General features: G+C 43.0%; 1 protein-coding gene across 4 annotated transcripts in view; it reads left to right on the forward strand.

Annotated features, from left to right (window-relative positions):
* The first annotated feature begins 1951 nt into the window (after positions 1–1951).
* The window catches only part of LPL (lipoprotein lipase), a 29330-nt gene continuing 7574 nt past the window's right edge, over positions 1952–23707 (forward strand). The window contains exons 1-5 of one of the 4 annotated variants that reach the window (XM_064403724.1): positions 1952–2077; positions 14146–14234; positions 20950–21113; positions 21231–21410; positions 21961–22072. In XM_064403724.1, coding sequence (XP_064259794.1) covers positions 14171–14234; positions 20950–21113; positions 21231–21410; positions 21961–22072 — 520 coding nt within the window. In that variant the 5' untranslated portion in view covers positions 1952–2077; positions 14146–14170. Of the gene's footprint in view, positions 2078–13996; positions 14235–20946; positions 21114–21230; positions 21411–21960; positions 22073–23707 lie in introns of those variants that run through there. The other 3 variants (XM_064403722.1, XM_064403723.1, XM_064403721.1) reach the window with 3 other exon arrangements.

Below are 23707 nucleotides of genomic sequence, written 5' to 3' on the forward strand. Positions count from 1 at the left end.
GAACCTCAGCTGTGTAATGCTGTGGATCTCAATGTGACTCCCACAGAGCTTGGCAGATGAAAGACCCAAGGGAGGAAACTGAGGCATAGCGAAGTGTTTCACCTCTTTTGATATTGTTTGTGGCCCCAGAGTGGGAGAAAATGGTACAAGATCTTTTGTCCATAATGAACATTATGCGTCAGTGGTTTTAGTGACCGAGGTCTTTCAGATTAAATTTGAAATTAGGATTTACCCTATGCTATCCTTTCTCCTTCCAGGGTCATGTCATATAGTCTTTCAGCACCTCCTTAGGACTGTATGAATGTATCGTAGTTCCTGAGGGCCACAAATTCTTCAACAGCTCACCACAAAAATAATACCCAGTATTCACTAAAAAGCCACATCTGTTCCTTCCTGCAGGCCTGAAATGCCCAAAACCAAGGCCTGCAGGGGATGCCTCTGAGAAAAGATATGAAACAGAATTACTCCAGAGAATTTTACAATCTCAATATTGAACATGATACCTGAACTGAAGGTAGCATTTGGTATTACTTTCTTTAGGACACGGATTGCTTGCTTCAAGTAGCTTTAAGACTTAAACTTTGTTTTATCCATAGTATGGTAAGTTGTTTTGGTTCAATTTGGTTATAGTGAGAACCTGATGGCTAAAGCAGAACTGCAGGATGTAAAATGGTAAATTGTTCTAACTCTGTGTGTGTTAGGTACCAATCAACCCAATTGATAAATTCTTCTGCGGCAGATGACCTTCCTGAGGCAAAAACATATTAAGAAATATTTCTGAACTTCTTAGCTTGCATTTAATTTAAGTAATAATGAAGAAAATTTAAAATAGATCAGGACTAGCAATATGTTTCGTAATTTGTGTAATACTGTCTTTTTCCTAACTGTACACTAGGGATGAATGGTAGAAATTTATGTCCTATTGCAAAATTAACTGATTCGTGTTGTTCTTTGCTGAATTTTCACAACAGTCTGGATTCTTCTGTAGCACAATGATAGTCTTCTGTCTGAAGATTTTTGTTTCTTCTTTCACATTTCACTGCTTATGATACAGACTTATGGGAATGCATGCATCCCCTTTGCCTTTAACTTGCTGTTTTGTCAGTAGCTGCCAAGAGGGTTTCTCCTTTATCTTTTGTAGCTAATAATTTATGTATTGGGGCTGTATTTTAATTTCTCAGTATTTCCCCTGCTTTCACTTGGTATAACAGAAATGCTCTTGAGCTCCTTGTTGAGGGTATGGAAAATCAGTAACAGATTTTCCAGAGCTGTGTGTCCTTTTAATACACTGGGTGTCTGAACACCCAGCCTGGAACATACAGGAGCTTCCATGCTTTTCCTGCAGATAGTTCTTTCCTTAATGGCCTGTTTGCTTTTAACAGTGTCCAGTAATGTGGAGTTTATCCATAATAGGTGATGGATTTAGGTGCCCAGCTTAGAAATAAATGCGTGTCCAAGGTTCTCTTAAGAAACTGTGACACCTCTCGTCTCTCAGTATGAGATCTGTGTCTTAACATCCAATTTCACACAGAAGAGTACAGTGGGAGAACTCTCTGATTTGGATGAGGCCCTAAAATTGCTTTGTTTTCCAGTTCATCAGATCCTGTGTGTAATCTAAGAAAAACAACTGGAACTTTCCTCTCGCTGAATTAGAGCTTGTGTTTGACTTTCTGGGGGTTGAATTATATTCTTGAGGGACAAGAAGCAAGGGAAAAATTTAGAAGGCAACTGCCAAAAGTTGGTGGTAGGGACTTGAGTAGGTGGAGGGACAGCAGCAGAGTCATCTTTCTTCCAGAGAGTTGTTCCAGTTGACTCTCTTGGGGTTTGCAGGGCTGACCATGTGGGTGGGAAGGGCTGCAGTGCTGGCTGCTTGCCATGGCATTTCGGGGCTTGGAGGGGCTTAAAGTGGTAAGTACTGGCCCTCTGTGGGAGAAGAGGGGTGAAAACATGCAAGCCATCATACTCAAACAGGTTTTCTGCTTAATTCTCAGCAGATCTCACTGGGTGGTCTTCAGTCAACCAAAGTCTTACAAGGTTGATGTGTTCCAGTCAGGATACACAGAAATGCTTCACTGTGGTAAGTCTGTGCTGGATCAGGACATTTTTGCATAAGGGCATGAAGCACTTTGAAGGCTCTCCTTGAAACTCATGATGAGGGAAGGTATCTGAAAACCAAGTGAGTTGCTCCCATAAGCCTATGTGGAAACAGATACAAACACTGGAGACAATCAAAATGCCCAGACCCAAGAAATTAATGAGAAGTCTCAGACGGTGGCGAGGACATGCTGCAGCTGTATTCAAGGAGTAGTTTTATAATGGAGTGTTTTCAGTCTGTGTGTCTTCATCAGCCTTGCCTCAAATACTTGTCTCCAAAGACGCACTAGTTCCCAGGTTCACAACAGAGATGGTGTTTGCAGGATGTAGACAATCATCTGCGGTGGATGTGGAGTTACACTTAGCAATCACTTGGCAAGGCTGGCTGCAGTGCAAGCACAGGTCATGCAATTCCAGCTGTGTACACTCTCTCCAGGGTATTGTGTCATGCAGGGAACGCCTGTAACTTTTTTTGAAAAGGTCATGACTGGATTCCCAAGGGACTGAGATAGCCCTTTTCTATCCTTGGGGAAGAGGTTAATTTTCCAATGAATGCGGGTGTAGATAGAGAAAGGATGGTGCAAGGTCTTGGAACAAAAGATCAGGCTGGGGTTTAAGCAAGTTCAAGGCTAGAGGGGAATACGCCTGACTCTCCTCTTGGGTTATTATGCAGTTATTTACTGAGATGGTTTACCTAAGTGCAAAGACCCTTAAGCAAAAGTTTGGCTTTACTGTGTTGAAAGAGAAGGATGTTCTTGAGTGAGAAAGAGGCAGAAAAAATGATCAGCACAAGAAAGGATTAGAAAAAGGGGTATATTCCTGCAATACAGACCTTTATGAAAACAGGGTAAAGAAGGATTTGTCACATGAGGAAAAACTCAAAAACTGAATTTACAATGTATATATTTTTATTCTCAGCAGGATTTTTAAATTTGGCAAGAAACAAATCTTTTTTCAAGTCCCCTGGTTTGACCATGTATCCAGAATGTTTTAAAAGATGAAACATCTTTCCAGCTTGTGCAGCCGTTACACACAAAGCTAGTGAATTGATCCTACTTGAATTCCTGTTAGGTAGATGGGAAGCCACTTTTGTGGTATACAGATGCTGTAAGAATTATTTGCCATAGAAAATGGCACCGTCTGCATCAATATGCTGTATCTTTTGTAGGGTTGGAGTTACTGGAACTTCACAATCTTTTTTTTTCATGGCACATTTCACAAGGTTCGTGTATGCACCTCAGGACTTTGAATTCTGGGTTGGATGTTACAGGAGTGCTGTAGACAGCAGGGGCTGATGGATGGATCAGGCTATACCACCCTATGTATAGTCCAAAATTTTGCCTCCAGAAGAGGTGCTGTGGGGAAGTCTGGCGTGTACATCCCTCTATTTGACTAACACTAGTTAGCTGGCTGACACAAGGGAATGTGTGCCTCTACACACACTGGATTAATCTGCTGTTTTACACACTTCATGTAATCCTGGAGATCGTACCCTCTGAGGGAATTGTCCTTACAAATTTCACTTGCAGTTCCAGGATGTAAGAATCTCTTCCTCCAGACTGTTTCCTTTCTCCTGTTCCTGGGGCAACCCAGCCTACAGAGGTTTAGGAAACTTAGCTTCCACAATGCATGCTGTGATCATTGGATGAGAGGTAGTAAGGAAATATATCATTGCTGTAAGCCTCATGTTCTCTATGCCTGCAACCAGCATGGTGAAAAAACTGGGGAAGGACAATTCTCACAGAGCATCAGCAAGTGCAACAGAAGGAGTAACCAGGCACAGATACACATACTGACATATTTCAGCAGGCCCCCAGCAGGAAACTAATATTGTTCCCTGATCGAGTCAATCCATGCTCCCTGTGCTTCAACAGTACCAAAGCCTACCCACAGGCTGGGCTGGGAGGAATAAGCCTGTTCCCTGCAAAACCTATTGTGATAATCAGTAATTTTCTTCAAGGAGATACCAGACTTTGCAAAGACACACATGTAAAGCCATCATTGTAGAAGGAGGGCAATCTGGCCAGGAAAAAAACATATAGTAAAAGGTCTTGTTTCACTATAAGGAAACCTTCTTTGCCACATATTGCAAAGTTACTAGTAGCTAATTAGAGCTGATTTAAATGGTATTTAGTGTGTTATTCGAGAAGAAAATACTTTTTCACAGAGAGCAAATGCAAATGATGACAAATTATAAATTATCATTCATGTTTTTCATGTATTTGCATCTTTGGGTTCTGTTTCCAGAATTTTGAAATTTATGCTGATATTACAAAACTGTGGAAATTACTTTTTGGGGATACATGTTTCAATTTTGATAAAAAATATATTTTGAAATGCTACCATTTTTTTTCCTTTCAAAAAATGACAATTGGAAAGGAAAAAAAAAAAGACATTCCTGCCTAATACCAAACATGAATACTTCTTAAGACCACCGGTGATCAATAAAATAAAATAAAATAAAATCCAACCAAGTTAAAAAAATTTCATTATTCAAATTTAATTTCAAGGGCTGGGGGATCAATTCCATTTTTCTCTTTAAAAACAATTTAAAAAGAAGATAATAAACCAGAAATTTTTTTAAAGCTGTGTTTTGCTTTAAAAGTGTCAAAACAAAAAGGTTGGATATAATTACTTTTTAATCTTAGCAATTTAGTTAATTCAACCCAAAAGTGAAAAATGCTGTGATTGAGTCATAGCCTAACTTTTCAAAGCAAAGAACTATTTAGGCTGAAAATACTTTGCTGAGCTCTACTTCTGCCTCAAAAGAGAAGCCTGCAGCTGTTTCATCGGGAATTATCCATGGAGCACTGAGTCCTTCCTTTACCATGCCTAATCAGCCCCAAATTTGCCTTAATCCATTAGCTTTGTTTGCTCTGTTGTCTGTCTCTTCTTTATCTTGGGAAGGAATAAAGGTGACAGCCCAGAACCAAACAGTGGAGGACTGTCCTCTTCAATTGCTTGCAAAGCAACTCACAGGGTAGTTTTCCCCGCCAATCAAAGTCCTGCAATGCCCCTAAAACACAAGGAAAGAATTTTTAAAGATCTCCCTTGTGAAAGAAAAACTTTATCTAGGAACTGGTTTTACCATGTTCACTAATGGAAGCTCCTTTCACACATTTTTTTTCTTGTCTCCTTTTTTTTTTTTTTTTTTCCCTCTCTCAAGACCGTTAAGGAAGAGAAATACAGGCATAAATACAACAATTAAAAAACCCCCAACCCTGCTTGGCTGAGATGGCAAACCACAATACCCAGATATGAACTACTGAAGGAGCCAGAGAGTGGCTTTCCGCTAATTTGCTCATCAACATAAATAAATTATAAAAGAGGGAGATTAGCTAACAAGAGAAAATCAGTGGCAGCTTATGAACTGTTCGCTAGTCCTAAAAGGGGTTGAATCTTCAGGAATGAGGGCATATTTTATAGAAGCAGGTAGTTTATGTAAGCCTTTCCTTCCAGTCCCACAATTGCTTACAACTCAGAGTTTGCATTGCAGATGAGTAAATATTTAGCCTTCATGGCCACAAAGGAGGGTTTGATGTTGAAAATGTTAAACCTTAAAGACTGGAAGGCAAATAAAAAATACCCTAGCATTTGTCCTTTGAAACAAAACAAAGAAAGCCTAGCAGTTTTTAAGGTAGACTCAGTAGTATTCATTCTTTCTGCTGTTTGTAGATTCTGTAGTTTCTTCTCAGGCCTGTCAGTTCAACCCCGTACATCTTTTCTAGAAAACCACAGTATATGCCTACAGTTGCATGCACCTCTGCTTCTCCTTGTGGTGGATCACCACAAGGCTTGCATGAGCTGGGTCCATGTACAGCCAGCCTCTCCAGTGGGAAGGGGCAGTGTAATCCCATTCCCAGCCTCTCATCACGTTTTCTGCAGCAGCATTTAGCATAGGTTTAGTGACATTTCCAAGAGCTGAACTCAGGATCACATCTAGGTCAAGACTGCTACTGAAGAGAGTCCTCATTTTGGTCTTCAGGGTGCTTAAGCATCAAGCAGCCAAGCATCTCCAGAGTGACTGGTAAATGCAGATTTCCTTGGAAAAAGGACAGCTCTGTTCGGATCAGTGTGAGAATGTGGATGACATACAAAGTGCCTTTTGCATAAAAATCTGTGTTACCGCTCCTGGATGTGAAAGTGCTTGTTTGGTCCTGGACTGGAGGCAAGTTAAGGCACCCAACGGGAGCTGAGCAGTAAGACTGAGCACCAAGAAGGCTGAGGCTGTTTGGTAGTCTGTGGGAAATTTTGTTCAAAAGAAAATTTTGTCAGGTTTACATTAAAGTGGCCTCAAGAACACCTCAGGAAAGTGCTTGGAGAAACATATAAATCAGCAGTGGAGAGTTAATAATTTCTTTTCCCTGGAGAGGAAGAGCCTAGCTCCAGCACAGAGGCCTTGGTGCACCGTGGCTGAGCTGGCTGAGGCAGCACCTAACCTCTGGTGTGCTCCTGTGCCCAGCAAAAGCTCAGCTTTGGTCTGGGGGGCTGGTGAGTGGCTGGTGCGAGGGTCCACTTCCAACAGCAAAGTAGACACATTCCTGGGACCTTCTACTGAGTCAAAGCGAGTTTGCACTGCTTCCACAGCCCCACCACAGTTGTCTGAGTCCTCTCACTGTGTTCACTGGGAACTTAATGTGATTTTATTTACCCATGAGTTTTAGGTAAAAAAAGTTCTTTTTGTTTGCCTTAGGTCGAAAAATGCATTTTTAGGTTCCTGCGTGCAATGGACTGGAAGCCTCAGTTCTTACACCAATATAAAATAATACCTAAGGATGTGAACAACTTTAAATCCTAACACTGGAAAATTTGAGGAAGAAATAATAACAATAACAAAGGAACCAATAAATTAAAAGATCTGCATTCATAGAGTTCTCATGGCATCAGACATATCGAAAATCAAGTTCACATGTCCCTTATTATTTAACAGGAATTCTTAAAATTCCCCCAGGATAAGTAATTTGAAACAACCCACAGAGTTGCTTGTTTCCTGGGGCAAATTTATGTCACAGTTTGGTAGTTACAATGTTATCAGCTGCCTTGGAAAAACAGGCTCTGCTAATGTGACCATTACCTAATTCATGCCTGGAGTCTGATCCTTGGAGATATCTAAGCCTTTTAGTGATCCCTTGAATGGCCTCTTTATAACTTTAAACACAGGGACATTTTGTCAGGTGGCTGCCATAGCAGGAAAACAGGAAGGTGTATAAGAATAACCATTTTTGTTTGATGTCCTAGCATCTGCACAACTGCAGACTCATGTGTAAATATACATGACTACTTTTCACCATTGTATGTGAAAACAAAAGTTACCCAAGACTCTCTAGGAGATGGGAGTGTGGAGGAGATTAAACTAGTGGTGGAGTCTGATATCTGTGTCTTCCAGAGGAGATGGAAGCAGAAAATACTTTTCCTTCTTTTCCTTTTTTTTTTTTTTTTTTTTTTTCTGGTTTTACATCCCTTAGGACATCAAGTGGAGGGCCTGCCCTGCTGAGGGCAGTCTGTGCTTTGGTTTTCTTTATGCACCTCACTTTGTACACAGCTTTGGGGCAAGCCTTTTCAACCTTTGGTGCCTCAGCTTCTCACTCTTCTGTAAGATGCTTACACATGGCCCTGGGGACTGGCTGCAGAGGGTGGTTTCCTCCTACTCGGATCCCCACTGCTGCTAGGATCCCACGGGAGCACTGAGGCACAGCCGCAGTGAGTCAGGAGGAAGGTGGTGTCAGAGACCATCAAACCAGCCAAGTTTCCATCTACTCTGTGTCTGCTCTGGCTGGTGGAGAGGACCCTGAAGTGGACTGGCTGTACTTCCTGCTTCCAAGGCTGCCCTTGGTGCACAGAGCTGGTGCCCCTGGACTCCAGCAGGATCTGGAAACACGCCTTTTCTGTGGCGTGTTGTGTGGCAATGTCTTCAAGTCTTCACAGGCTTGTGACTTGCGCAGTAAATGTGACAAACTGAGCACTTTGCAACCTTAAAAACTGAAAAAACTTTGCCAGATTTGTGGCTGTAGATGACAATCATGCCATCATTTGGTGCCCTGAAGGCCAAGTTGATGTATTTCCCTCACAAACTGTCCCTTAAAAAAAAGGTCCCCAGGGAAAATGTGATTTTCCAATCTGGAGAATCCTGTCTGTGGGATCTGAAGACCTCCATGCCCAGGGACTCAGGTCTGCCATTTTTCAGGTTTCTCCCATAGTTTGTATTGTGTTTGGAGTTGATGGATGAAGAGTGAGATCTTATTGTTGCTGCCCTTGTTCTTCCTCTCCCCTTCTCCTCTTTGTGTGTCCTCTCTGTTGCCATGTCTTAGTTTTGGCAGGAGTATCTCTGGGGCAGTGACCACAGCTACATGTGTTCCTGAAAATGTCAGAATACTTGTCAAGATAGTGAAGTAATGCAAAGTAAGTAGAAAGAAGTAGGTGGAAATAAATACTATTTCTTGTTTGCTTACTTATGGCAAATAGAATAGATCAGACAGGGAAATTTTACTGTGTGTATGTAAACTCAGCCTGTTTTCTGGTCATAGTTTGAAGGCAAATCACTAACTGAGCTCAGCTTTGCCTGAAATCTTTTAAAGCTCCATGAGAAGCAAAATTGATACCTATAAAGGCTAGGGGCACAAAATCACTGCAGGATTTCTCTGCAGTTCCCGGAGGTACTGCATGAATGTGCTGTGACTTCAGGCAGGCTGAACTGTCCTTTGGGGAGCACACCCCTCACTCCATGAGCACTGGGCTTGGATGTCCACAGCAGCAGTGTTGAGCCAAGGGGGCGTTTTTATTTACCAGTTGCAAAATTACAGAGAAGCAATGCTAAGTCAGCTGAAACTTTAAATGAAAATTAAAACAAATCCCTTTTGGGATGAGATGGAAATGTCAGCCCAAGGATGAATCTGTTCTCAGTAAGTTGCAAGCTACCAAAGGAGATACAAGTTGGAATCCAGCCTTGGCTGCACCACACACCATCTGTCACCCTTGTAGAGTGAAATAAAGGAAGAGCAGAGAGCCTGCAATTATTCTCTCCCTTGTTGGATAGCCCAGAGGCCAGAGAAGTGGATTCTCCTCCCTGGTACATTCCTTGCGACTGAAATGACAGATTCATTTTCCCACGGTGGTGTTGCTGCACATTGCTCTCTAATCCTACTCACTCTCCCCTTGGCAAGCAGGAGCACAGACTGCCAGGCTGAGACCTGAGTGAGAAGGCTCTCTTCCCAGAGTTAGAGATATAGATGTAGCAAATTGCAGGACAAGAACATGAGAGAATGGGGATGCTGAAGTCTCTTCACTAGGCACACTGCTGGCAAAATGCAGGAACTTGCTTCTGCCCTTACAGACACCTGTGCACTGCTAGTACTGAGCACTTTTAGTCAGGCAAAATCTCTTCTCTGTCTCCTTATCCCCTATGCCCTTGCACATTTTCGTAACCTCACAAAAGTTTCAGACAACGTCATCTTTAACCTACTGCAGGCAGGACTTGGGAGCCACGTGAGGAACAGCGAGGGGAGACCACAGCTGGTCAGAACACCAGCCCCATGGCCAATGAATGGGGGACTTGGACTACACTCCCCTACACGCCACCCCAAACAGGCTGCTGGAATGTCTCTCCCTTGGCATTGCATTTTGAAAGATGTGTCTGGCAAGACAGCTAGCTGACTTTGGCAGGCACTGCAATTAGTGTGATAATTAATTAAAGAGCAGTTGAGAAAATCACAGCGCGAGGTTACTCCACAACCGGATCTGCAACTCACTACCAGAGCAAGGCATCCTGCTCTATTCCATATCTCTATTTTTTAAAAATGAATTAGTAGCTTTCATAGTGCACTGGAGTGGGATGAAGAGGAATGAATCCTTGTGCTAATCAGTGAGAGGACCTTGTCTGTGAGATAAGACAACCTGGGAACAGAACAGCAAGTGATATCACAGCAATAGAATGGACAAATATGGCAAGACATAACAGCTAAGGGCTGTTTTACACAAGCCTCCTCTTGTTTCCTATGTGACACCGAAGACTAGAAGAACCTCTCTGAGAAACAGAAAAGTTAGCAGGAGGAACAGGTGTCCTGTCTATTGCAGAGAGAGCTGCAGCTGCTGCATAGCTCCCTTTATTTCTATGCCTTCAGCTGGGCTCCTTCATGTACTCACAGGCGCCAGTGAAGGCATACATATTATGTTCCTAAGCAGACACCCAGGTTGTTCCTGCTGCCATCTTCCCCATCTGCCCATTTAGGGAGATTCTGGATAACCACCACACACAGGCTTTGGTGCTGCTGTAGCTCCCACCTGCCTGCACTCCTGCCTGTCACTGGCTGTCCCTGCCCCTGCTGAAAGGTCCTCGCTCACTGGCAGTGTGGGAACACAGGCAAATATTGAGCCACAAAAAGGGCCTGCTGATGAGGGTAGGTGGGACAGGCTCAATAGTCACCCTCAAGCCCCTGGGTGTCTTGATGCTGTGCTGCTACTTACTTGAAGCAAAGAGGCTCAGGATAAGAGGACTTCTGCTGCATGTAAAGTAACTGTAGCCCAGTTAGTGGTTATTGAAACAAGCAGGGAGGAGTAATTTTTTTTATTCTCAAACTGGAGTTTCATTGAAAACAGCTGATTTTCAGAAAAATACATTTTAAAAAAACATTTCACCGATATCTTTGAACAAAAGTAGAAGAAAAAGATCCTTTCTGTTTGTTTCTTTGAACATATTAGTACAGAAATAATCTGGAAGCTTATGCTGAGGTTTTGGCTTTATTTTCACTGTTTTTCTTCTGGGTGGAGAAAGAAAAAAATTCAAATATTTACAGAAAGGAAAGAAAAAAGAAAAAAAGAAAAGAAGTCTTCTTACTTTTATTTCCTAGTCAGAGGGAGACCAGAATGTTTTCTGCTTGTTTCTAAGCAGATACTTTTGTTGGAAGACTTCTCACCCTCAGTTATAAAATCTTTTATGTGAAAGCTGCACGAAAACATTCAGTGTCATGTTGTGTCAACCCCCTTCCCTTCTCGTTGTGCTTCAAGCTGTCTTTGGAGCATTGTTGTGGAAATGAAATTTTCTGGTTGGTTCTCCCCTTGCCTGTTGTTGTGTGGGGCCAGTGAGTTTGCTGGGGGTTTAGCACAGCTGCACCACAATGCCACCCATGTTGTGCTGGAGACACTTCTGGGCTTGTCTTCACTTTAACCTTCTACAGGGTCTCCAGGGGTAAGTACCAGTCTAGTTATGCAACTTCTCTCTTCATTGTCCAGGCTTTCCCCAGTCCTTATTAGAAGGAATGTATTTTAGCTCTCACTTTAGTACCTTCTACCCACTTTGGAGTCCATGAATACTATAAATCAAGCTCCGTTTTACAGACGAAGCTTTGCTTTCCCATCTGGGATTATGTATTTCACAGAGGAAAAGGAACTCAAGTCCAGTTAATGATGGCACTGAAGCACGTTGAGTTGATGCCATGAAGCTTCTTTTCCATCTAATCATTATTATCTGCAAGGAAAAAATAGTTATTTATTAAATGTTGGAAAATGTGCTGTGTTCCATCTATTTCAGATTGTTTTACATCTGAATTTACAACAGACTTAGGCAATTTGTTCAAGATCCAAGAAGTTAGAATTAACCCCTTCCCCCGTCTTTCATCACTTGAAAGGTCTTGTTTCAGGTTTGGGTTTTTTTGTGGGTTTTTTTTTTTGTTTGTTTGTTTTTTGGGTTTTTTTTGGGTAATTTGTTGGACACTTTGCATAACCCTTTCTTAAATATGTAACTATGTCTTAAAGTGAGGCATGGGCATGAAGAAAAAATTATGCAAACAAGCCTTTTCAGTGTAACAAATTAGATTTCATTCTTTTTAAATCTGCTGCTGCCCTTGCTATTGATGGGTTTCACAAACTATATTGGGAGTTAACTGTAAGTCTGATTAAAGCTCGTGGGTTTACAGACAGAGCCAGTAATCTATCCAGGGCTGGTGTGCCAAGCATTGACACTACTCCTTTCTACCTGATCCTATAAGCAGTTAAAATTTACTTCTTTCCCCACAAAATTAATTTAACATGTAATATTGTAAGCTTTTTTCTTTTTTTCTCTTTTTCCTGGAATAGGCACGGATGTAGTTGTGCAAATCAGGAGACTTCATATTCTGTTTTGCTCTGCTGGGTAGGTAGGTAGCATCACCTGTGATTAGGGTGACCTGACAGTCTTCCTAACAGCAGCCTGCCTCAAAGTGTTTGTTCTTTTAGTTTGCCTTATGCTGCCATCAGGGAATGAAATTTTCTAGGAAGGATCTGAGATAGAGTCAGGCTGATTTCTGAGGAGGAAATTGTGCTATAGAGTTTCAAGCAAATTAGATCAAGAGAAATGCATTGTTCAGTCCACACTTGAGGAAAAGAAAGACATGAAAAAATTCTTGCTATTGTTTTGACAAGAGGGTCTCAAACACTGTGTGTCAGAGGATATGCTCAGTACTTAGCAAGCTGCAGCATAAATCATATTTTTCCCTGCTCACATCATCACCATCCTCTGGGGAGGAAGGCTGGTCTCTCCTGCCTCTTCATCTCCAATCCCCAGTTTGGATTCCCAGCCTCTCTCCCTGCCTCACTCACTGTGCTAGCCCCCTCCTCTTCCTGCCACTCAGTTGTCTCGAAAAGTCTCAGCATGAGCAGTTTGTACCCTCGCTAAATTCTTCTGATGCCTTTTGGATATAAATAGGGATTGCTGATGGAGGAAACTCTAGTTGTGTCTTGGGGGAAAATGTACTCTCACTTACAGATCTTACTGGTCTTTTACTGGAACCTAAAGTTGGAAAGGTGACCCAGTACTACCTCTACAATTCCGCAATCTCTTATTGAACAATCTCACTAATATAAACTACATATGTCTTAGTCTCCTAAGGTGTCTGGTATGAGAAAGATCTGTTACCCTTAAGGTGAATCCCATTTGCTTCCCATTGCAAAACCCAGGGAGTCCTCATTCCCTGTGTAATAAGCTTCTTTATGAAGCTGCGCCTTTGGCAACAAACTGTACAATGAAATGAAAACTGGTATTGTTATTAAATTAATGTCCTTACATAACTGATCTTTCACCCAGTGGCTGCCAATGCAGATCTCAGAGCACATTTCTGAGAGGAGGGCAGAGAGAGTTGAAGATCTCAAGGAATCAATTTTTTATTTCTCAGGAGCACAGATGCAATCTCCAGTAAATTAATTTTTTCTCCAAACTTGTATCCCCTCGAGTGCTGGCAAAACAAGGTCTTGACAAAGATTTTTCAAGGGAACAGCAGAAGGCCCCTTGCAAGCACTGCACAGAAAATGCAGTTAGCTGCTGGTTACTGGTGCAAAAGCAGGAATGGGAAGGAAGATCCCACCAGAGGCACAGCAGAGCTAGGTCTCCACAGGCAGTAAGGACCTAGGGGCCGCGTTCTGGGTCAGCGCTGCCCAGAGGGCTCTGGGAGGGCTGTGGGAGCCAGGCCCAAGGAGGGCTCGGAGCCAAGGGCCCTGTGCACGCCGTGCCGAGCTGGGCCGTGCCGTTCCATCCAGCCCCATTGCGCTGCGCTCCATCCCGCGCCCTGCGGGAGCGCCGAGCCCAAACCCGAACCCGAACCGAGGCCGAACCCGAACCCGAGCCCGAGCCCGAGCCCGAGTCCGAGCCCGAACCCGAACTGAGCCCGAACCCGAGTCCGAACCCGAGTCCGAACCCGAGCCCGAGTCCGAGTCCGAGTCCGAGTCCGAACCCGAACCCGAGCCCGAACCCGAACCCGAACCCGAGCCGAGCCGAGCCCGCCCCGCGCCCCTCCCGGCCCGGGCAGCGCCGGCCCCGCCCCGCCCCTCGGCGCTCGCCCAATGGGCGCTCAGGGTTGTTTGCATATTTGCATATTTATTTACATATTTGCATATTGCCCGGGACATAAGGGCGGGCGGGAGCGGTGTCGGCCGTGCTGGGCGCTCCTCGGGCAGCCCTGTCCATCTCTGCGCTTCGGCGCCGCACTTCTGTTTTAGTTCTCGTAAGTTTTTAGATCGAAAAAAAAAAGTACTTACTTTTAATTTTTAAAATTGTTTTTGTTTTTGTTTTTCTTTTCGCGCCGAAAGTTCCGTGCCCGCGGCAGGAGGCGAGATGTGGAGGGAGGCGTTCCTGGCCGCCGTGTGCCTCTGCCTGCGCTGCGTGCCCGCTCTCGGCGGTGAGTCCCGGGACACGGGCTGCCTGTTGCTTTTGGGAATGCGGGCTTGGGGGAAGCGCTGCCGGCGTGGCGGGAAAGGGCAGTTTGCAATCTTTCCTTTGTGAAGCTGTGGCGGGGAGCTTGGGATGCTGCGGGACCTGGTGTCGCGGAGTGGGCTTGGAAGGCGCTGGAGAGCGACACTGGGGGAACCTCCATCCTGTTAGGAGAGACCTGGAGCTGTTCCCCAGCCGAAACTCAGGCACAACCTGCCGGGCTGGTGGCGCGACCTGTTGAGGTTTGGGATGTGTTTTTTTCCCAGAGACAAGGTGGCTTCCGAGAGTCCCTTGCCACAGCAAGGGATTTGCACAGCAGTAGCACCACGGTAAGGTCCCTCGGCTCCCTCCTCTGTGGGACTCCTCCATCCCAGCATCCCAGCTTCGCACAGTTCTTGGATGTAGTTAAGCCTGTAATGAGCACGATCCACTAGGGGAAAAGTGAACAGAGTGATTTACTTTCTCTGGGTTCACTTATGGCTGTGTTTACACTCTGCCTGTTGTACCTGCATTTGTGCATAGGCATCCTGTCCAAGCTACAGGAAGTGGAAGATGTGCAAAGGGTGCTAGATTTTTACTAATACTCTCTCAATTAATCACAGTGTAATTGAAACTGTTATGAACAAATCACTAGCTTTAGGAGACTCCTCAAGCTTAAAAAAAGGCCTTAAAATATTGTTAGCAGAGCCCTGTCACAGCTGAACTTTCTTATACTGATCTCCACGCATAATATCTGTCTTTAAAAGTTTCTGGCCTTAGAAGAAAGTTTGGCTGTAGCTCCTAGAGCTGCTTTGTGATCCTAAACTGGAATATATAAACTGCTGTTTTTTTCTGCTGTGGGTGCCTTTGTTACTTCTTTGTGTACAAGTAAGCTGAAGGGAAGTATTCAAAAGTAAGAGGATGGGGTGCTAGGGTACAGAGAAAGGAATGTATTCTAGCTTTGAATCCAATCTTGTGCCATCAGACACAATCAAAACTAATTTTCATCACAGTATCCAAGTTCTATACAATAAAATAACTGCTTTCTCGGAGAAAGCTTTCATCCCTGCAGGAACTGATTTGCCACAGACTTACCAATAATTTCATTATTTCTTCTTAGGAATAGGTTATATGAAAGCAGGTTGTGTGCTCATCCTAAAGAAATTCAAGCTTTTATTTCCACACTTTTCCATGCACACCACAGTAAAAGTTTTTTGAAACCACAAAAAACACATGATCCAGCCCTCCAAGAATCCAGAGTCTTTAAAAAACAACATAGAAAAAGACTTTCTAGATGAAGAAAACATTGATGTTCCAGGAAAAGATAAAAACAATGCTAGAAATACATCCAGGTCCTTATTTTTACCAGTGTAAATCCAGAGTCAGCATATTTACACTGTTGTGTGGTAGGTGCTGCTGGCTTTTTCTATAGTTTGTGTTTGGGATAGACATACCAGGACAGCTGTGACATGGCCTTTTGAGAAACAATGCATTTCTGAGAAGGCACAGAGGTGAGGCTCTCAGGCCTCAAGTTGTGCTGGAGATTAGCATGATCACCAGCACTCCTAAAAGTTTGCTGGAATCTCCTCTGTACAGAAGTACTTGCATGATAGGACTTTCTCATGCATCCTTACCTCTGTGTTACTGCAAAGTCTGACAGTGGTTGCATTTTGTCTTCAGCTAATTGCAGATATTCCAGAAGGAGTGAGGATGGCTAGATATCTGCTGGATTGAAGTGTCCCAGTGAGTGTCCAAGCTGCAGCTGAGTAAAGATTAGTCAGGGAGTACCACAGAGAGGGGTGGGCACCCCTGTGTACAGTGAGAGAGCAGCAGTTTGCCAGCTGCAAAACTTGAGCTTCTTACTTACTTTCTGAACTTATGCCCACTAGCTTTCCAAAGGTGTTGCTCTTTCCATTGGCCCCACTTGGGAAGTGAAGCAGAACGTACTCTCAGGGCTCTGCCATTGAGGAATACATAAATAAACATGAAGTTGTAATATTTTTGCAGCAAGGTTAAACAATAACCTGACTCGTGAGGTAGGTTTACTGGGATTGCAACACACAGTAGTCTGCTTTCAGTTTGTAGGGTAGATCAAATTAAACGATAACAGTTTCTGTGATAGAGACCCTTTGCTACAGCTGGCTGTGAGTTAGCTTCAGAACTCTTAGGAATTCAGTATGACTGATTGATGCCTGTTCATAATGCTGACTATCTGCCAAGGGAAGATTTAACCCAGTTCACTACAGCTGGTAAATGTTTGATGTTATGTGCAGATGTTTGCTGCTGTGCACGCGTGTGCATGCATGTCTCTGTGGGTTATAGAAGACACAGTTTAGCAGTATAATTTCTAGGATCTTTGCACCCAGATAATACTATTTCCATTTCTGAGTGTATAATGCTAGGAAATTGTTGTTTATCAAAGATTCCATTTTTAAAACCATAGCTTAAGTGCATTCATTCTGGCAAGTGCATTGTTATCATATTTTGGCAACCTGTGTGATGTGAGCAATTTAACTTTTGATTAATATTCCAGATGTTGTTGCTTCCTCAAGGCTCACATTCTCCACCCAGCTGACCAGTGGTAAACAGTTTCACAATCCAGCCAAGTTATCCTGGGCTTCCTGTGAAAGAAACTTGAGACTGAATTCTCTTGATTGGTGTGTCAGAATGCCTAAAGTTAGTGGGATGCTTTCAAATTGATAATTGATAGGAGTCCCTAACTGAACAGAATTTCATGAGTTGCAAGTCCAAAGTGTCACAAACTTTGGACAGGAAAACAAGACTACTGACTTCCCAGTTTGTAAGCTTCCCCCTCCCCACCCCATCCCTCTCAACTTTCTTTGCGTTCTGTCAGGTTTTCAATACCTTGCTGCACAGGACTCTCTTTTTTTTTTTTTTTTTTTTTTTTTAAATATGGAAACTCATGTTGTGCAAGTAGGGGTGTAAGAAAAGCATCAGAAGACTTTGTGTGGCATGACAAAATGGTTAAGATTTAGTGATGTGGCCTGAAAAGCCAGCTTCTATCTGGAATTGGTAATTTAATTCTTAATTCTGCTTCAGTTCCCTAAATAATCCCTTTGTAGGTCATGCTAACTGTGAGCACATATCAGTAGACCCAAAACTTTATTTTGCAACAGGTGCTTATATTTGTAACTGTGTGCCTGGAATCTTTGGTAATGCACAACACATGCCTTTGTGCCTTTGCTGAACTATGTCTGGGAAAGAGTAGTTTTTAGCAAAAGCATGGATTTCTTTTTGTCTGCATGTGTTTACTTCCAGTCTGTTTTATTCAAAGGCCTTGTTTAGAAATGGGACTTGCATTCTTGTCATAAAAAGCTGCTTCAGTGTCTCAACATGGATGTATGTATATTTCTTGATATCTGATTTCTGTATCTACATTATGAAAAATGCAACCTTAATTCAGATAAATTTCTGTCCACCTTTCAGAAACGTGCTGAAAACGACCTATTTTAGGGTCTTCTGCGGTTTAATTAACTTGAGTTAAAACATTAACTGTGGTGAGTGTGTACATTGGATGTCTTTCCACTTCTTTGTGTAAGACTGTAAGAAGGAGGCCCAGTGGTTCACTGGCTCAGGACATGATTCAAGGAGACTTTTTCCTTTAAATCTCAGAGGAAAAGGTCTGTGGCAAAAGTCTAAGTTTGGTTCTGAATAATTTTTTTAATAGACCAAGAAATACAATGATGTATGAAAGCAGAAGTGGGAAATGCTTGTTTTCTGAAGTGATATGCTGAACTTCCCTGCTTCTGGTTTAAAGCATGGTCGATGTAGGTGTTGTTCTGTGTCATGAGTGTGTACAGACTGTGTTCCTGTATTCTGCAGAAGCTGGGATGTGAGGGGGTACTGCAGCATGTGTGCAGCACATCATTAGGGGTAGACAAGATATCTTCTGCTCAGAGCTGTCTAGAATTTGCAAAGACAAATTTAGGCAAATTTTGAGGAAAGCTTCTTGATGAGAACACCGTGAAGGAGTCTGTAATAAACTCCACAACACGCACACTTCCCTCATCCAAAGGCTATCTTGCCTGCTGGGAACTGACCATATGTGGACATAAGATAACATGACACTTTTTGTGGGCATAAGATGATAACAGTAATTTCTTCTGACTTTCTAATCCTCATACAACATAGTTAAATGAGAAAAGTGGCTGCCTGCCGTTTCCCTAACTCATGGGCTGTTGCCTTGCAGCTGCTTCTTTCTTGGTGGTGACTGTATCTCAGTGATTTTCTTCTCAAATCCCCATCAAAGATTTTTAGATTAAAACACGCAAATACGTGTGAAGCACTTAGCATTTCTTCAGTGGCAGGTGCCACGGTACTGCAATCTTTCTAAGCTTTGTGCCCTTTTCCAAGTGTACCCTTAAGTATAGTACACTTTGAAATGTAAATTTCCTGTGAGCTTGTTTTCAAAAGAGCTGTGGTCTGAACTTACATGCAAATTCTAGTGTGTGTTTGTAATTGAAAACACACTACAAGACAGGATATCAATGTAATTTAGATTTTGGATGATTATCAGATAAATTTAATCCAGAAGGGAAATGATATCTAGGTATGAAAGGAAGCACTATTAACTAGTGAGCAGGTGCACTATTCTTTTTCGCCTTCCTGTGCTAGGAGGGAATATACATAATTGAAAGTCCTAGCATTGTATGCCTTACAATTGAAAGCTGTTCTTGTTCCTTTCAAAGTTTTACTGATTCACAGCTGAGTGAATAGTTATAGCTGATATTTAACCAACCAGCCTTCGGGACTTTTCTTTTTCTAGCTAAAAAGTAAATAATATAGGTCTAAAGATTTTTTTTCAAAAAAGTGTTTTATACCGTTAGTTTTATATAGTTAGTGACAAAAACAAATTTTGAACATGCAGAAGTAGAGAAAAAGTGCAAACATTTGGTTAGTTTTAAAAATAAAAATAAATTTAGCTTTCATTTGTGGGTAAAATGTTATGATTATGTGAATGCTTGTACTGGTATAAGGACGGGTAAGGGCTATGAAAAACACCTTTCTTTAGGAGGAAGGAGGCAGGAAGGGGCACCTCAGTGTAATTATCCTGGATTAGCTGGCCAGACTAGCACAGTCAAGGTCAAAGCCTAAAGCTGAGTACTGCCTCTGTTCAGTGAATGGTTCTTGCTTTCCTGCTTGTGCTTTGACAGGTGAGAAATCCTGCTGAACTTGGGCAATTTTAAGCCATTGATTGTGGCTGACAAGTTTCTCTGAGACTGCTACATAAGCATTTGTTGCAAGGCTCTGTGCTGGTTTTAGACATGGTGAGGGAGGTTAGACCCTGATTTCTTGTGACCCTCTGAGCACAGCAAGAATTTTGCAGACTTTTTAGAGCTCCCTGAGGTGAGGCCAGGCATAAGTCAGTACCCTGTTGTGTATGGTAGCTTGAATGAGAAGACCAGAAAAACTGTTTTAGAAAAAAATGAAATGTTAGTTATTTATCTCCTGAGCAATGCAGCACAACTGTATGCAGGAAATGCAAATCTACCAATTATCATAGAAAACCTCTTCTGCAATGGGAAAAGGGAGAGGAAATCTGTTTTGCATGCCTAGCATAAGGTCCTTGTCTTGTCCATTTGTGTTCCCTGTGGTGGCTCAGAGCCATTCATTAATGTGTGTTTAGGAGTTTGTGAAACTTTGTGGTCTTGATGCCAGGAAAGACAATGCTGAGCAGCACAGAGCTGGCCTAAGTTCAGCTGCACTTGAAAAACAGACAATCAATATTTGCCTAACTCAAGTTGCCAAACTGGGGCCTGGGTTTTGAAAAGTTTATTACAGGGTGGGCTGTACATAGAGGAATTTAGGAGTTGAATCAGACATAAAAAGAGGAGATATTTAAGTTTCTTCCCAAAGGAAATGGTGAGTATGAGGCCTAAAGCCACTTCTCTGTCTTGACAGGAAAATGAGTACTTAAATTTTGAAGCTGGAATTTGGGGGGAGTGATCTTTGTAGGCCACAACGTACTTTGTTAGCAGCAGTACAGGATCAGCACCTCCTTCCCCACCGTCCTTCCCTCTGCTTCAGGAAGAGGAAGATATTTTTCTGCAGCTTATTTTCTGTAGGTTATCAGATGATCTGAAAATGTACTCCAAAATAGACTGCTGGTTTGCTAGTTCAGTTTCTGTGATGGGTGTCTGATCTCTTCACCTGCTGCTTGTTGGTCAAAACTTAAAACAAGTATTTTGTAAAACAGTGGTGACTTGACAGCTTTTAATGCACTGCAACTGCGTGGAGTTATAAAAAACCTTGTTAGGCAGTGATTATTGGTGAGGTGATGTGGAAGATGCACCACCAAAATATGTAATAATATGGTGGTAACTCTCTGCTTTCCTGGATGACTTGTCTATGACTGTCATGTGCAGTTTTCTCTACTCTTGTGATACTTAAGAAGTTTCCTGCTTAATGTAATGAGGAAAATACTGACTCTCAAAATGTGTTCATACCTCTCTGACAGCTCAGCAGATTCTTACTGCTTTAGCAGGACCTTGGAAGGGGAGGAATTTTCACCCTTCGATTTCCTCTTTACACGGCTGTTGTGTGTCCATTGAGTGCTGCAGGAAATGAAAACCATCCATCCTGTTTCATGACTGTTCAGTGTCTCTCCAACATTGCACCTGTGCCTTCTGACTCTGTCCTAGTTGTCCTAAAACACTGCTATGTTTTTTGTGCTCTTGTAGCAGAAGGCAAAAACAATTTTGAGGGAATCGAGAGCAAGTTTTCCTTACGGACGCCTGCAGAGCCCGATGAGGATGTGTGCTACCTGGTTCCTGGGCAGGTGGACAGCCTGGCACAGTGTAACTTCAATCATACCAGTAAAACCTTTGTGGTGATCCACGGGTGGACGGTAAGACAAAGTGGGAGGAATCTCCCTTTTAGCCACACTTCTGATACACTGTGCAGAAGCGTGTCAAAGATGTATTAATATATATCCTATTTTAATTAAAATCACCAAAACCAACAGGTGACAGGGATGTATGAAAGTTGGGTCCCGAAGCTGGTGGATGCTCTGTACAAGAGGGAGCCTGACTCAAACGTCATTGTGGTGGACTGGCTGGTTCGAGCTCAGCAGCACTACCCGGTGTCAGCTGCGTACACCAGGCTGGTGGGAAAGGATGTGGCCACGTTTATTGACTGGATGGAGGTAAGACATGGAGACACGTCTCATGTTCTACCTAATGTCAGGAGACAAAACAGCAATGATGCAGCTGTGTTAATCATCTCCTGTTGGGTAGATGGAGTTAAACTCTTGCAGAGAGTAGTTTTGCTGGACTGGTAAAATTCCAGCTTTGGTCTGTCTCCTACTCAGAGGCCTTTTGTACTGCATTCCAGAGACTTTACCTTGTGGTCTGTGGGGTCCTGTGGGCCCAGAGTATTTCTGAGGGCTCTGTGAGAGGTGGCTGTGAAAGACAGTTTCCTATATATATTATACAGAAGCCAGTCCTTGGAAATGTGCCCTGCCTTAGGAGATCCAGAAATTGGTGGGCAGAGGGTGGCTGAAAACCTTTATGAAATAAACAGCCTTGCGTTCTGTCCTTTATTTTGCATTCCTCTCAGTTTTGATTTTGGCTATAAATTAGTTATATTAATAAATTGACAATGGCACAAAATTATGATAATTGTATATAATTTATTTTGTGTCTTATGTTTTTTTGCTTTGTTTCAAACTTTAAACAAATTGTTCTCTTCTGCAGGAGCAATTCAATTATCCTCTCAACAATCTCCACTTGCTGGGGTACAGTCTAGGTGCCCATGCTGCTGGGATTGCTGGGAATCTGACCAAAAAGAAGGTGAACAGAATTACTGGTAAGACCACCTGTGACTGTAGAGTTGCATCTCTTCCATACTGAAATATTATGTTCCACTGAAAAAGCACCAGAATAATTGCTGCTTGCTGGCAATGGTTCTGTATTCATGATTGGTTATGTATTCATGATTTAATGAAACAGCAGGACTGATATTTCTGGGGTAGAACTGGAAAAAGATTCAGAAAATAACAAGGGTGGTGAGTGAAAAACCTTTATTTGCTTTTTTTTTACAAGAAATGAGTGAGTTGGTCCTGATAAAGAAGTAATTTTGGGAGTTGTGGTGGAGACTGACCAAACCATGGCTTGGCAAAGGTCACAGTATCTCTTGCAGCAGAAGAAATTCAGTGGGTTTTCTTTATCCAGGCAGTCATTCCTTGCAGCTGATGGGAGCCCTTGCAACAGAGCAGGAAGTAAATTCTACTGCAGCAAGTTTAGTACCTGCAGAACTCTTTGCAATGGGATGATGTATATGCAAGAAGTTTATATGGGCTCAAAGGGAGACTGGACAGATAACCAGTAGAGATCCAGTGTGGATTACTACAAAGTTTATCACAACAGTCTCAAGAAATATTCTAGGCAGGAAATAATACTGTGAGAATTTGGGGAAGACGTATATTTTCCCTGTTGCTGTGTCTGCTTAGATGTGTGTTTAAGGTGATTTTTGGAGCCTGGGAAATGTGCTAGACAAGGCAGAGTGCATGGCCACTCTGGGGTTGGTTTACAGCCCAGCACCTGGAGAGCTGAGCCACTAGCACTGATCTCATTGACAAAGGAATTGACTGCGTCGGCAAATGTGGCTAAGAAAATTGCGCATCTGTGGTGTTTTTGTTGCTGAGAGAGCTTGGGAGCACCATTCAGAAGGGAGCCTAGCTCCTGGCACTCATTATTCTTTCACCTGCGCCTGGTTGTGATCCCAGATCCACAGGCATGCTGAGAGGTGGGCTAGGCAGCCGTCACATCTGGAAAGGTCAGGTCCTGAGAGGTGGCAGATTAAAGTCAGGAGGCCAAAGCACTAGTCCCTCTCTCCTTCCTTTCTCTAAGTTGCAGCTTTGCTGCTTTCACTGAGGCTGCCAAATCACTGACACGTCAGTAGCCCTCTGTTATGCCTCCACAGTTGCTCTTGTTGCTGAGGATGAACTGTTCCCTGGGAAAAGCACAGGGAACAGTTCATCTGGCCCCTGAAGCCCTTGCAGCTGAGGGGGAGGCGGCTCAGACCAAGTGTAGCTAACAGTGGGTGAGCAGCACAGGTGCCTGTCCCCAGCCGAGGGCTGCAGAAAAGACATGTCCCTTCAGCCATCTCTCAGGTGATTGTCTGAACAGGAGATAGTACTTGTTCACTGGCAGAATAGCTCTGGGCTTTTTTGATGTTAGTGTTGCTGCAGCTTGACAGTTTACTATAATAATCCCCTTCCCCTTAGGTATGTAGACAGTGAAGCCCTCATTTATGTTTCCCACATGTTCCCCTGCCGTGGAGTTGTCAGCAAGACTTTTCCATATTCAGACACTTCACACAGAACTTCTACAGTTCTTGACAAAAAAGGAAGACATTGAGAAAACACTTAAGATCTTGTTTCTCCCATCCACTGGAAATGGTACATCTCTGAGGAAGTTAGCTGGGCTTCCTTCCATGTGT

This window comes from Passer domesticus, chromosome Z, assembly GCF_036417665.1.
Source record: "Passer domesticus isolate bPasDom1 chromosome Z, bPasDom1.hap1, whole genome shotgun sequence".
NCBI lineage: Eukaryota > Metazoa > Chordata > Aves > Passeriformes > Passeridae > Passer > Passer domesticus.